At 33.2% G+C, this 16,318-nt stretch overlaps 1 protein-coding gene across 6 annotated transcripts in view; it reads right to left on the bottom strand.

The window, feature by feature from the left end:
• DIAPH2 (diaphanous related formin 2) overlaps positions 1-16,318 on the bottom strand; it is an 830,745-nt gene that overhangs the window by 614,045 nt on the left and 200,382 nt on the right. For all 6 annotated transcript variants that reach the window (XM_040999826.1, XM_040999825.1, XM_040999824.1 and 3 more), the window contains 4 exons: positions 12,775-12,849; positions 12,624-12,693; positions 8,975-9,111; positions 5,861-5,969 (listed from right to left, as the gene is read on the bottom strand). In XM_040999826.1, the coding sequence (XP_040855760.1) occupies positions 5,861-5,969; positions 8,975-9,111; positions 12,624-12,693; positions 12,775-12,849 (391 nt within the window). The remainder of the gene's footprint in view (positions 1-5,860; positions 5,970-8,974; positions 9,112-12,623; positions 12,694-12,774; positions 12,850-16,318) is intronic.

Consider the following 16,318-nt stretch of genomic DNA (forward strand, 5'->3'; position numbering starts at 1 on the left):
TAAATTTAATTACTATCAGTTTTTAATAACATATTATGAATTTATCCTACTGTAACATATTATATTTCTGCAGCAATTAAATAAATTCTTTATTCACAGCAGTGTAGTATAGAGGGCAAACTGTCACAGAAAAGGTTATAAACTTTCAAAAGGCAAGTCTCATCTGTACTTCTTTTTCTTTCTGACTCCTAGTTTTTCCCACCAAAATGTTAAAAACACACTAAATTAATACCATATGTATATTTCAGATTTTATTTTATCACAATTCATACAGCAACATACAAAAATATTTGTCAAACCCAGTACATTCTCAGATTCCTCATATTGCTATTAACTGTGACAAATTGTGCTTTTGAAATTTTATTGACACTGCCACACACTTGACCTTATTAAATCCTCTGTTGACATTAACAATGTTTTTTTTTTCTTTACTCTTACCCAGACAGGCGTTAGGAAAAAGGATGGTTTAAGTGAAAGTTAAGTGCCAATCAATAAAGATACAAATGTACAGAACAAGTTAGTTAAGTCCAAAAATGGAAAAACAACATTCCAGGCAAAAAGAAGACATGTATGAAGGCATGGAAGTAGAGTGACAAATAGCATAAAGATATCCAGGAAAGAAATGATGGTATGGCTAACCCCCCAAAAAAATTCACATCGAGAAACACGACAGTGTATTGAGACTAGGAGAAGGTAACAAATGAAAACAAATTTTAAGAAGCTCTTGGAAGCCATTGTCATATTTAAGCCATGATCTAAAAAGAATTGCATTTCAGACACATAACATTGTGAAAGGTTACTTAAAGAAGGGCTGGAAGGTTATTTAAAGAAGGGTTGGAACGAAAGAGTGATGGGACTCAAAATTCCAGGTAATACAGTGAGATGTGATATCTTGAAATAAACAAATGGAAGTGGGGGGTAAAGAAGGAGGGATAGTATGCCAAAGAAAAAAGTAAAATACTATGGAAGTAGAACATAACATTTGGTCACTGATGGAACAGAGGATAGAGAAAAGGCAGATTCGAAGTTGACTATTACATTTCTGCCACATGCCAATTAGAAGACAATGCTAAAATTAATCAGAATTGAAAATAGAAGAAATGAGCAGATCAAGGTTGGTGAGGGGATTGGAGTAGGGAAGAGAAGGATAAAGAAAAAGAATGTCCAGCTAGAACAATATTGAACTTGAATTTCAGTCAGGAGGCACCTGAATATGTGGGGGTTTAATGAGATATGGGAGGAATATGGAAGAGATTGGATTAGGCTACTGAAGGTTCATCATGAGATAGCAAAGTATGATAAGATTGTTAAGGTTCAAACACAGAAATAAGAGATTTTCAAATGAAACATAAAGGCAAAATAAAAATAAGGAGAGCTTTGCACCATGAAAGCAAAAGACACAGGTTTGGTAAGAGTGCTAAGCATGTTAAATGTGATTGAATTTCAAAATGTTTATGGAAACAGTTAAAATATAAGTTTATTTTGGTGCAAAATATGAATTCCATGTATAGTTTTTCATAATACCCATTTCCATAACCTTTTCGGAGACCCCTCATAGTGCTAAAGAAATCAATATAATGGTTTCAAAAACTGTCAGTCACTTTCTATATTATCTAAAACAATGTCGACTCTCCAGAATTGAAAATAGTAGATATTATCATAATTCAACTTCAAAATCTTCAATAAATAAAATAAGTTCCCTAAGTAACATTAGACCATCATTCAAAAGGTAATAGTTAACATGCTCATTCTCATAAATTCCCTTCTTATTTGTAAGCTATAGTGAATTTTTTTAAATTATAAAGTTTTTTTTTTTTCTCCACAGACTAATAATAAGTGATTCATAAAAGCTACTGACTGTGGAACAGAGGTACACAGAACCAGTCTATTTGGGTGTATCTAAGATATAACCTCTGCTTTCACATGAAATATTTTCTGAAGGTAATTACACAACTTTCATAACAGAATAGAATAGATATAACTCAGCATGTCTTGCTGACTCAAGAGCATTCATTAATAGAAGTTGCTGAGCCAACTTATAACACACGGTGTATAGGGCAACTTGTCCAGACCTTAAATGATACCAAAAGTTAGCACTATTTGCATTCCAGCATCAGTCTTTTACTATGTTGCTATCTAGTTTCACTTGCTATCAATCTGACAGTTATAATTTCTGGATTTTCTCTGTACCTCCGTACCACAATTCTGCAAAGTTCAGATTTTCTGTAAGCACGTTTGCAAAGTATCTCTTATAATACTCATACCAGCACATATGAAGCAGTAGCTTTTATGCAACATTTATTATTAGTCAGGGAACCTCAGATTATTCATCTATTAAATGAAGCTACTTCTACAAATTCTCTCAGAGAATTAGTGTAAAGTTAAAACCAGATAACACATACAAACTATTGAGAATATTATCTGGGATTTAGTTTATAAAAGCTGTTTTTAATTTCCTTTTAATAAGCCTTGCAAGAAAACCAGTCAGGTATTTGAACAAGTAGTTTTAAGTACAGAAAGAAGTCTGGAATTTCAAATCAGGAAAATCATTAAAACATGGGTAGATATTTAAATTAGATAAATAGTTGAGAACTTTCACGGAGAAAATAGATATGCATGTGTATATGAACATATAAATATACATATGTCCTTATTTATAAAAGTATATATAAAATGGAAGACCACATATAGAAAATCAGAAACAAAATATCCGAGAAGAAACACATTCAAAAGGCAGAAAATGGAGTTAAAGATGACCTGACAGCAGGAAGACAAAGTTATCTCTAGGAACAGGACATAAAAAAAAAACATCCAAGACGACAGCTGACAATGGAATCAACTGAATGGAACCAGAAAGAGGCCCTGAATATGATAGTATAGGATCACTGGAGAACTTCTCGCAAACGGTTACAAAGATGTCATGAAACTAATTATAAAAACAGGAAAAATATAATTATTTTACAAATGTAGACTATAAAAGAATTAAGGGAAATGACACACTCGCAAGAAGGTTAAGTCATATCAAAAGAAGATGTGATAGTGTGGAGGATGCTGGAAGATGCTATTAAGCTGAGAGGGATTCGATGAAAGTAGAGCATATGAAGACATACGATGTATTATGTCTATTTCTTGAACTACTGACAATAAAAATCTTATCGCACATACAAAATTCCACTTAAGTGGTTAGAAAGATATTCATAAAAATAATCTGCTTTAAAGTACAAAAAGAAAAATGTATGTATAAAGTTTTTGTTTAAAACTTTTATTAGTCCTGTATTTTAACAGAATTACTTCCTCAGACTGTAATAACATCTTAAGAAGTCTCAGGATATTACAGGAATAGAAAAGTCATTTTGTTAAAATACAACACTAATTATATTTTTTAAACAATACTTTTAAACTTTTGCTTTTTATTTCTGTACTCTGTACAGATTTTTTTTTTTAATTTTAGAGGATACTTTTGTTCATGCTAAGTAATTTTCAATAAACAAACCCACTTCACAATTCTTGTGAGAGCTTTAGGCTCTGTATACAACTAATTGTTAATTATGTAGTTCATTAAAGAAAGAAATTTTAAATTTTGGTTTGGTTGTGTTTCCACCTATAATCAATAGTTAAAAACTTCTTAAATACTTCTTAGCAAGGTTTTGATTCTCCCATGTGTTACCTGTTAACAAACTGACACTTTATGATTCTATTCTACCCTGCAACTTGAGGCTAATGAAGTCATTTCCAAATCATAAGGTGAGGTGAACTACTCCTTGGCAGAGATATAATTGAAAGGCCAGGAAACCCAGTATACAAATGTTGGCATCACATATACCAAGGTTCAAATAACAGTTCTATTCCCTAATAGCTGTACAATTTTAGTGTGTCATTTAGACTTCCAGTAACTCAATTCCCTCAGAAGTAAACTGTAGATAATAATATATAATTCACAGAATTGTGGTGAAAGCTCATTTAAAGAAAAGTTTAAAGTATGTAAATATACTTGCCCAAAGTGTGGTAAACTGAGCACATACTAAAAGAAAATTTTGAATATAAGTAAAATATTTTATTTCTTCTAAACAAATTTGTCAAGAGAATTACAACCACAACTTTATGCCTAAAAGTCAATGACATTTAGGTGGATAAACACAGTACAGAGACCAAATCCATTACTCCCAGGAACTCAGGTAAAAAATATTGTAACCTTTTAGCTGAGGTATAACATTTTATAAATGGTACTTGTTATATTAAGAATATCTTATGAACAGAAAAATAGTAAAAAAAAATACATGAATTTTTAAATATATTTGACATATAAAGCACACCATGAAAGTTTTTCCAATATTTCACTATACTTGGAGTAGAAAAAATGCCAAATAACAAATATCTTTAAATATGTGAATAAGTATTGCAGTTTTAATATTACAGATTTCCTTTAGATAAATCAAATCATATATATGATACAATTTCAAATTCTGGCCAAAAACAGATGCCAGTATTTCACAGCTCAATAAAATTGGATTTGTTTCATCCCAAATAAAGATTTTTAATATTTAAATACTACTGGGGCCAGCATCGTGGTACACAAGGTTAAGATACGGTGACATTGTAATCCAACGTAAGCATCCCATAAGAGGGCTGGTACCAGTCCCAGCTGCTCCCTGCCCAATGGACCTAGGAAAGCACCAGAAGATGGTCCAAGTGATTGAGTTGCTGTTAAGTACATGGGAGACCTTGATGGAGTTCCTGGCTCCTGCTTAAGCCTGGCTCAACTGTAGCTGTTCTAGTCCATTTGGAAAGTGAATTCAGTAGATGAAAGATTCTCTCTCTCTTTCTTTCTCCCACATTCCATACCCTGGCACCATGAAACTCTGCTTTTAAACTATAGACATATTTTAAAAACACCAAATAGTAAAAAAAAAAATAAAAAAGAATTGAACAATGTTCAACCATATTGTCATTGCTCAATGACAAAGCAAGAACTTAAGCAACATTTTACAAAGACATTTTCATGGTGCATTAAACAGTACACATAGTCTAAAAGAAACCAAAGCATCTGGCATCAAATTCTAATAAAATCTGTTTGATTTCTCCACTTAAAAACTGCATCACTTGAGACACTGTATCTAATCTTTCTTAATCAATTTATCTCACAGGCAAAACAGAGACAGAAATAATACCTAGCTGGTTGTGTTATTATGAGAATGTAAAAATATATGCACATTCAAATGTTCAGTCCAGGACCAAATCACATTAACTTGGGCTTCTCATTTCTCAAAAGCAAAATTTTCATTCACAAAATTTTCATTCAATTCATTTCACAAAATGGTTCATTTCCTGAAACCATTTAAGAAAGGTTATAAATTCTATAATTTTCTTTAGGAGCTATTTAAGCTGGGTCTACACAGGGCTAACAGATGAATCCTAACTTTGAAATTACAATTCAACTCCCTTTATTCTAGTACATCTTCAAAGGTTTCAATAACACATAGTAGTATATTAAACTTCCTTAAATTCCTACGAACCCATGCTCTTCATAAATATTTTTAGGATAATGGCATTGACTAAACTGCATATTCTTTTCACCTGATTATTGTTAAGGCACAAATTTTCCTGGTTATCATATTAATTACTAAATTTACACTGAAAAATTAATGATAGTCATAATCATAATATTGACAATAATTCAGAAGATTTTCTCTAATTTTAAACACATTATTGCTTTCACAAACGAAACAAAAAAACGGAAGAATGCTTTTGGCATTTCATGCTATTTAAATGCCAGCTAAAACCAAGTAGGCGTTACACAAAATAAGCACTCTAAGTATACCTCCAGAAATAGACAAAATAGAAGTAGACAAAACCCAATCACCTGTAATTGCAAGGCTTCATGATTTTCTAATCCTTCAACAATTGGTGAAAATCGTTCCCTGTTATTTCTTTCTGCTGCTGTAGTTATGGCTCCTAAAAGTTTATCTAAACTGTATTGGCAGAGGGGGGAAAAAACAAGAAATGCATGTTATATACACATCATGAGCATGAATCATTCCTTCAGATCCTACCTGTTTTCTTTACAATGCTTGATGCAATACTACACTTTAAAAACCCATTTCAATTGAAACAAAAGGTGTGTTTTATTTTAACAATACAATGTTTTGAAATACAGATATACTATGGAGTGGCTAATTCAAGCTACTTAATATATTCATTAACTCATATACTTATCTTTTCTGTATTGAAACATTTAAAATTTACTCATAGCTATCTTCAAGTATACACTATATTGCTGCTAATCATAATCATCATGTGGTAAAAGAGACCTCTTAAATTCATTCCTTCTACCTGAAGTGTCATTATAAATTAAGAATCATTTTGAGGCCAGCACAATGGTTCAATTGGCTAATCCTCCAACTCAAAGCACCAGCATCCCATATGGGCTCCAGTGTGTGTCCCAGCTGCTCCACTTCCAATCCAGTTCGTGCTTATGGCTTTGAAAAACAGTGGAGGATGGCCCAAATTCTTGGGACCCTGTACCCATCTGGGAGTCCTGGAAGAGGCTCCTGGCTTCAGACCAGCTCAGTACCAGCTGGCCGTCGCATTGAAGATACTAATTTTTCTTGGCACAGTTTTAATATTTCAGAAGAAAATTAATGTGTATTGAAAAGCACTGCAACCAAACTTTCCAGGCTTGATATGTCATGTGTTAACATAGAAAGTAATATCAATTAAATATAATATAGTATTTATAATCATTTTATACATATTTGAAAAGTATGCAAAGATTGTATCAATAATAAAGTTTAAGCAGGCTCTAATATTAATGTCATAATAAAGTGTTGAAGAGTGAATATTTTAAAAAGAAGTTATAAAAGCAAAAATTATTTGATAATAGAACAACTAAAAATAACCTTAAAGAAAAAGTCCAGTAATTTAAAAAAGCAACAATATTTATGTAGTACAAGAATCTTATTTACCTAAAAAAAAACTTGGCAACTATTTGCATACAATTTTAAAACCAAATTAACCTCGAAATAGTGTGCCACTCCTACTAAATGATAAGTGAAACTATAATCAAATACAACAAAGATTAACAGGCTGGATTATGTATTATGCATTGAGAACTAAAAATTTCATTGACAGGCAAAAATATTCCTTACTCATACAAAAACTATTCTCTATAACCTAAAGAATGATTGCCTGTGTTATCTCATTGTCAACTTGCTGTTACTGAGAAAATATCTAATGCTGTATGATGATATTTCCATTTACAGTTTTAGCTTTGGTTCCCAATGTCAGCTACTAACATTAACAAAATTTAAAAAAAAAAAACTCATTTCATTCTAACAATTGTAATAGAGTTCACAAATTAAGATATCTTCAAATCTTCACATGGCCCTAATGGCTCTGTTCTGACCCAAATTTAAAATATTACTGTCACACAAAGTACTCAGAAGAAATATTTTAGTTCATGTTCTTAGCAGATATTCCATCACAACAGTTTCTGAGATACAGGACTTATGGAGGATACCGCATCTTACATTTCTTTTGATTCAATATTATTTCCATAAGAACACATGACCTAATGAATTTGTGTCAATATACTGTTTAATTATGTTCACATATATAATTAAGCAATTATTATATATATACATTATATATATATACTTGGAATAATTATAAACAGCTCTCTTATCTTTTCAAGAAGTTATTTCACTCAGTAAATGATTACTTCACCATTTTTTTTATGGTACATAAAAAGGAGATAATAGCTCAAAATAAATTTATCAAGTAAATTCAATTAGTTATACAATGTAGCATAAATTTCATTGCATGAGTGCATGAATATTTGTGTATGTGTAAGAGATATAAATTATTTTACTCATCTTTTCTATTATATAGATTACATATATGTAATCTATTATATATAGAAAATATTATAATTTTAATACTTTAATATATTTAATATGTATATACGTATATATATATAATTTTCCTTGATATGGTTCCAGAGCCACAGGGATTCCTACTAATAATCTCCCAGCCTCCCCATACTGTTTCCTCCCATATTATTACAGCATAGTCTGCCAGCAACAATCACAAGTTGAACTTTCTGCCTTTTTGAGGGTATCATATCATGCATTTTAGGTATAGTGATATAAACCCTAGTATCATATTGTAAACATATATTTAACAGTTTCATTGAGAATCATCTTTTTATTTGGAGAAGAGATGCATACTACAATGCATCTTCACTTCCTGGAAGCTAGTCTCCCTTACACGTGTTAGATTCACCGCTTGCCAAAATGTTAGATTTGCTGACCACCAGGGAAAGAATAACTCAGCTGAGTATATGAACAGAATATGACGGCCTTTATCTCAGGGAACCACGGACACGGGCTTCCCTTCCCCATGCAGCAGACAGACCGACATGAAGGAGTGGGTGGCAGAGGAAGAAGAGTGCGGAAGAGACAGGGAAGGGGCTTTTAAACTCTCCTTGACACAGAAGCTGTGATGGGATCGCTTTGACCCTTAGTGGTGGGGGGATGTGGGTCTGTGCTCCTCATTGGTGCAACAGTGGTCTCACCACCTGAGGGGTCCGCCAGAATTCCGCCATCCGTTCTGGGTTCGGTTGGAGGCAAACTCTGCCCTTCTCAGGTTACCATGGTAGCCATCAATATGTTTCAATTTTGAACATCTATTTAACTTGCATTTTGCATGAAAGCTGTATATTCTCTTTGGTACCTACTTTTCTAATAACGGTTTTACCTGCAGCAACACAAAATGCTTTACATTCATTTTGAATTCAACCTTAAATACTTTCACATTAGAAGTGTTAAATCTAATTTTCATAACATCAACAGAATGCTAAATAAAATATGGAGATCAAGTTCAATCAAAACTTTTCTAAAATATAATAAATAAATACATATTTATTGTTTAAATACCATTTTACATGCCATCAATACAATAGTGCAGCAATACTTACATATTCTCTTCACCAACAATGCAAATAGCAGAAAGTATTTTCACTATTTCAGTCATCATGTTGGGTTGTTTAGGGTCAATTGCTCTTGCCAATAGTAAAAGACTTCTTTCATCTCCTAAAATCCTTTGCAACCCAAACTAAAGGGGAAAAGGGGAGAACATTCATTCAAATGGAAACAAGGAAAATAGGTTTAATAGAAAAACAATTTAAAATGATTTTCAAAAAAATTCATACCACCACAGAAACTCTAGCTACTGATATGAATGTTTTCCAGGGCATTTATTGATCCTTATTTTTTATATGAAATGACTACATTTTAGAGATTTTGCTCCTTGATTATTAGATATATCCCCCTTAGAGCATCACAAAAATTCTAAAAATTTTTCAAAAACATGGGACCAATTGGCATTTCTTTAACAAAGAACAACATGTAAAATACATATCGCCATGATTTCCTAAATCCCACTTACTTATCTCACTTGATCTTCCTGGAGATGTCTGAAATTTACAGCTAAATTATCCAACAGCTTTGTGTGAAGCATTAGGGCGACTACAATGGGAAAAAAAGCTATGGATGGTATATGCCAATATAAGAAACAACATACCTCAGTATGAGCTTTCTCATACCTATATTCTTCCCCACTCAGGCATGCAGTTCCCCATATGGAACTACAAATGCTGTTAACTCAAAGAATTGGAATCAGAGTTCTATTAAGTGTCACAGTGAACGGGGGCAGAGAAGACATCATTATTACTTGTTTTCTAGACATGAAGACATGCTTGTGCACATGTATCTGCTAGTTCTAACAAAAGAAAGATGTAAAAGGAGGTCTAACACTTGGATTTTTATCACATAAAGGCAACACAATAACAATCTATCAGAGTAATTTTATATCAATATAAATTAAGAACAATAAGTGCTTTTATAAGCACTAGATGAAAGGAAATGATTTTTGATCTGTATACCACAAAGTGTTTCTTAGCTTTCTTACAAAAATATGTGTTTCTTTTAAAAAATTTTTTGCTTCTTTTTAAAAATTGTTTTTGATATAGTTTAGTTGGTGCTGGGGTCTCCCATCCCTCTCTGCCAAGTTCCTTCCCCTGTTTGTTTCATTTTAAAGAATAATAGTGAAAAGTAACAACTTTTGCGCAGAACAAAATTATCATTTCAAGCTAAACTTAAGTACTAAATATGTGACTAAGGCATTCCAGGAACTGTTCCTAATTGAAACTCTAAAAGAACTTGTGGTGGGAAACAGAGTTAAAGCTCTTAAATATTATGTTAGCACAGAGCATAATAAATGAGGATATATATTAAGATAACATAGTAAAAAAAATGTAAGAGAAAACACAATAAAAAGCTAATATCACAAAGGGAATAAATACATACAAAGAAGGCCAGGAACCCATTAAATGCACTAAATAAGTAAAAAATTTGAAGGTGAAACTGACAGATTATCACCAATTACCAAACAAAATAAGAGCTATAATAATCAATTAGACTGAATGGTAAGGAATTTAAATTTTCAAATTTTCAAATTTAAAAGTACGTTTCTAACATGGAGGCACATACTGAGACAAAATGTAAACTTCTGAAAGACCAGAAATCCAAACATCACAGCTGTATTATGGCAATGTGAGTTAAGGAACATATGAGTTTCTGTTTGTGATACTATTACCAAATGAAATAGATAAGAGAATAGTTTTGAAGCATGCAATCTAAATCCATGGGGCCCAAAACTTGATGCTTAAGTAATTTCAGATAGAAGTTTTCTTGCTTGCTTTGGACAAAACAAAATGGACACATCAGTATATATTTTCTTTTTTGAATGTATATTTTATGCCTATTATTTGACATGCCTATATTTTGAAAGATCTGCTTTTTCATGTTCTGAGTCCATCATATATGCAAGACATCAACATGGGCTAAACATATTTAACCTTTTTTAAATCAAGTGGCATCATTGCATTCTTCAAAACAATCACATACTTAATAATTTAAAAGACTATGTATTCATACAGCAGAGGTTGACATGTAGAAAGAGATTCTGAAAAAAACTCATTAATGTGAATTTGTCTTGTTACTACCATACTTACACTTACTTAGTATTGTGGAAATTTGTGATTGTTGTCAAGGTGAGTCAATAGGAGTTTAGAACAAATGTCCCTATACTTAAATTCAAAATGTGCAGACTAATAACCATAATGGTTAAGTGCTTTTCCAAAGGCCACTCAACTTATCAGTGGTAAAGTATGAACTGTATTTCCTGACTTCTAGTATCCTGTTTCCTTTTTACTAAGTCATTATCTCACTCAATTGAAGAAAGTTTCATCTTGAGCTATGGAGAATTATTGTGTATTATTTTTCATTAGGCATCAGACTCAACATAATTACAGCTACAGACATAACAAACATTACAAGTTTCTGTTCTAGACAAGAAAACATAACTAACATTCTACATGGGAATTCCATATGAACCAGAAGCATCTACTATTAAGGACAATATCGTTGTTGATACATGTATAAATTTATATATAACTTCACAAACATCAGAAAGACTAGAGATTCATTAAATATGTATTGTTACTGCATTTATAGTTAACACATATCTGCAAACTTTCTGGGTATGGTTACAATTATTTCTACTAAATATTCTATGATTTTTAAAATACCATCTACAGCTAATTACACAATTCAGTGAATTAATCCATTATATTCTACCTGCTTATATAAAGAACATTCTCATATTCAGATCACACTCTTCACAAGACAAAACATTGCCTAAAAGGTCTCTCACATTGCAAACCATATTATTTTAAAAAGTCTCTGGCATCTTTCAGGGATGCCTTTTATGTATACTAACTAATATTAATTGGAATTTAAAAGAAAAAAATGATAACTTTTGCCATGGTTTGATGATTATTTGATTCACAAACTTAGGCAGCTTTAAGTTAATGGCATTGAAGGGTGGAAACACAATATAATTAACGTGCTTGGGAGGTAGGCTAGCTAGGAGATCTTTTGGGTAACTAGGGGCATGTCCTTGTAATTCTTCATGTAAGAATTGCTTATAAAGCCTGAGCAGGGCCCAGCTTATTTTTACTGGCTGGATTAGCATTTGATCCTTGCTGTGTGCATGTATTGCCTTTGTCATTTGATGCTCTTATCAGAGCGCGGACCAATAAGTCTGCCCAGTGATGGAGAAGATGATCCAAAAGTAAGCTAAAGAAACCTTTTGGTCTTCACTGGTAGCTTCCCTCCGGTACTTTGTTGTAGTAATATAAAATTAATACAACCTTAAATTATTCTTTGCGAACAAGTCAAATAATGCCCATGATTTTTCCTTTTTCAGTGCAAAGGAAACCTTAATATGGAATGCATTTAATTTCACTTTTCCTTCTACTGCAAAAGAAAAAAATATGAACTAACTTGCCTGTAGACTGATAGATTTGCATGACTATAAAAACATGAATAAATAACTTTTGTAGAAAAGTATACTTTAAGTAATATTTAAAGGAAACATTATTTGTATCACAAAGACCATTTTGTAAACTGAATAAACATTCACTGTTTCGTCTACTTCATACTTGCACACTGTCAGGAAACTTCTCACCTTTTGTAACAAAAGCTGATATAAACACTGCTTACCTTATTATTCATAAATGCTTTAAGACACTGAATAAGTTTATACTGATTCTTCTTATCAATATTTTCTTGTCTAGATGAGAGAGAAAAAAACACATTATGCTATGCTTAATACTTTCTCCTCTGGTGAATTTTTGCAAATATTTATACTTACTGTTTTTTGTCCAGAAGCTTTTCCAGAACATCCAGTAAGAGTCCAAGGCCTTCATGGCCAAAGTTGTTAACCCAGCTGAGAAATAAACAAAAATCATACATGTATGAATAAGTATCTATGTTAAAGACATTAAATATTTCAAAGCAGTTCTTTCTCATATTTGAAAATCCTGTTTTGCTTGTTTTAGTTGTTTAATGACAAGTTTTATTTGTCAGTCTTTTGTTCTACATCCATTGATTCAAATACAGACTTTAAAAAGACACAAGAATTATTTACCTTAATCTACACCCTTCACATTTTACATTGTCCATTACACATCACGTCTTTAATCTCTTCTCTAGCATCATATACTTCAGGCTTAATTTATAAATTGAATTTACCTCTACATAGACTCCAAATCAACTCCTCCTCCACTTCTCAAAAATTTTGTTAAAAACATCTCTAGCTTTTGAATCTTTTACATTTAAAATACTAGCATAACTTTCTGAACCCCCATTTGTTTCATTCTTGCATTTATTCTGTTCATTCATCCACCTGAGTAACAAGCTTGCTTTAGATCAGGCTTAGGGAATTCTTTTTTTTCTGCAAGGATCGTTTGGATATCCATCTCTATCTCCATCTCTATATAACACCACTGAGGGGCCATAAAAAACTATCAACATAAAAGTATCAACTTAAAAACTGTCCTAGTTTAGATTTGTTGAAATTTTATCAGCAGCTGCATTTACTTAGGCAGAGCCAGAGCCAATGATTTTGTAGGTCGTTAAGCTCATGTGCCAGACATTCTGCATCCTTGACTGGGTGATAGACATATAGCAAGCAACGACAATAAACCATCATCCTCATGAACCTTATTGTCTAAAGACGCAGACATCACTGTATAAGTAATGTGTAAGTAATGTTAGTATAACATTATAAGTAATGTTAGTGCTTTGATGCAATGAAGAAAAATAAACTTCAATAAACAGAGTAAAAGGAGATTCAGAATGCTATTTTTCAATGAACCGGCAAAGTAAGATTCATTGAAGAAGACAGATATGGAGAAAATTCAAGTGGATTCTTGAAGAAAAAATGTTCCCAGGAAAAGAATTAAGGGTAAATCTGGGGGTCTTGAGATTTAGCTAGTCCATTTGGAATGTTTCAAAAGCTGTATGGGGACTAATGAGATAAGAGCATGGCAAGGAGGCCTGGGAAAGTGGCAACATATGTATGTCTGGTACAAGGCTAGAAGACTTCCATATTTCACTTTCTGGCATTCAGTCATAAACATCATTTTCTATAATGACTATTCCAAATGTTCCTTCCCTATTAACATATTTTTAGAGATTTACTTATTTTTATTGGAAAGGCAGATGTACAGAGAGAAGGAGAGACAGAGTGAAAGATGTTTCACTTTCTGGTTCAGTCCCCAGTTGGCCACAACAGCTGAAGCTGAACCTATCTGAAGCCAGGAGTCAGGCAGGAGTTTCTTCTGGGGTCCTAGGAGAGTACAAGGTCCCAAGGTTTTACGTTGTCCTTGACAGCTTTCCTAGGCCGCAAGCAGGGAGCTAGTTGGGAAGTGGAGCAGCCGGGATGTGAACCAAACCAGTGCCCATACGGGATCCCAGCACAAAGTGATGATTTAACCACTAAGCTATCGTGCCAGGTCCAACTACTAACATTTTATATTAGCCATTTTTCAATATGATCCCAAGCTGCATTCCTTCCTTTCACACATTTTATAAAAGGTCGGATTAAATTTAATTTAACGAGTCTTCTGTATGAAAATTTCCTCTGGACTACATAGACATGCTCCATCCAGTGGTCCATTCTCCAAATGGCGACAGCCACTGAGGCTGTGTCAAGTTTAAGGTAGGAGCCTGGGGCTTCATATGAATATCTGACAAGGTGTCAGAGGCCCAAGTATCTGGACAATCTACTACTGGTTTCACTGGCTTATTTGCAGGCAGCTGGATTGGAAACATGGCAGCTGGGACTTAAACTGGCACTCTACTTTAGAATGCCTAAGTCACTGACAGAAGCTTAATCCATGTGCCATAACATTAGTCTCCCAATACATTTTAAAATCTTCATCCCCAAATTATGATCCAACCTTAATCTACCTTCTGGCTATAAGCCTTAAATGTATCCAAAAAAAGTCAGACAAATCAACGTCCCAGGAGCCCTCCCTGCACTACCTTGTGTAAGCCCACTTATTCCTTCTTACCACAATGTAACACCAATTTCATATCTTCATGCTTTCAATGTCACCTGGGCTTTTTTGAGCCATTACTGACTTCCCCTCTATGTCCTGTGATCAATTTGAAGTCTTCTTTGGATATGGTCCTTCAGTGTGATAGGTTAAACCTCTACCTGCAATAGCAGCACCCCATAAAAACACCAGTGCATATCCTGGTTGCTTTGCCTCCAATCCAGCTCTCTGCTCTGGCCTTGGGAAGGAGTGAAGGTTGTGGCTATTTAGGGAGTGAAGCAACAGAAAGAAGATTCATTCATTCTCATTCTTTCTCTCTCCTTCTCTCTCTCCCTCTCTCTCTCTCCCCCTCCCTCCCTTCTTCTCATCCATACAGATGTCTCTCCTTCCTTCTCTCCCTCTTGCCCTCTCTTTTACTCCCTGCTAATACGACTTTTGCCACATACTTTACCCCATCCTCTGGATTATAAATTCTCTGAAGACAGTCATAAAACTACATTCATGTTTCTATTACCCATAGTGTTTATCAAAGCGGCATATCTAAGTCATTGAATAAATATTTATATTACATACTATCAACACAATGTATGCCAGTTAAGCATCACCTGCAAGGTTTAAATCCCATACAAGTGCCAGTTTAAGCTCTGGTTGCTACACTTCTGATTAGACTCCGTATGAATGCTCTTGGGAAAGCAGCAGAATAGGGCCCAAATGCTTGTGTCCCGCACCCACCCACATAGAAGATCCCAATAAAGCTTGCGCTTCATTGCTTCAGCCTGTCCCAGCCAAAGTGACACTGGTGCAGTAAACTCACAAATCAAAGGTCTCTCACTTTCTGTCAATCTGCCTTTCAAATAAATACATCTTTTAAGAAATTATTTATAGTCAACACTATTTGTTAGATTAAATTAAAATTTACTGATTTGTGTGATTAAGAGTCTAAGTAATCTAATATTGTCTAAGAACAAAAATGTATATTTGTAAAGCAAATGACTTTTGTAAAGCAATAATAAAATCTATAATCTACATACTTAGGTAACATTTATATTTTGTACAGATTTAAAGTATCCTTCTTATGTCTACCTCAGCTTCAACTCAAAACAGAAATTTAAATTTCTATAAGAGTATAAGTAAGATATTAGATCACTGTAGAAAATACATTTTAAAAATAGCTTATATTCGGAACCAATCACACTCATAAAATATATGGAAGCTCATTTTAAACAAATTCTGCTTTAATTTCCATTATGGAAATGAGAAAAATCAATATGGCATTGTAATGATAATTGGCAGTAAGCTACTGTTCAGTTGAGGGATGTAATCACCCAGTGCGATGAGCTATTTTCTCTAAAG

Source organism: Ochotona curzoniae, unplaced genomic scaffold (genome assembly GCF_017591425.1).
Source record: "Ochotona curzoniae isolate NIBS_2020 unplaced genomic scaffold, NIBS_Ocur_1.0 scaffold_1852, whole genome shotgun sequence".
Lineage (NCBI taxonomy): Eukaryota > Metazoa > Chordata > Mammalia > Lagomorpha > Ochotonidae > Ochotona > Ochotona curzoniae.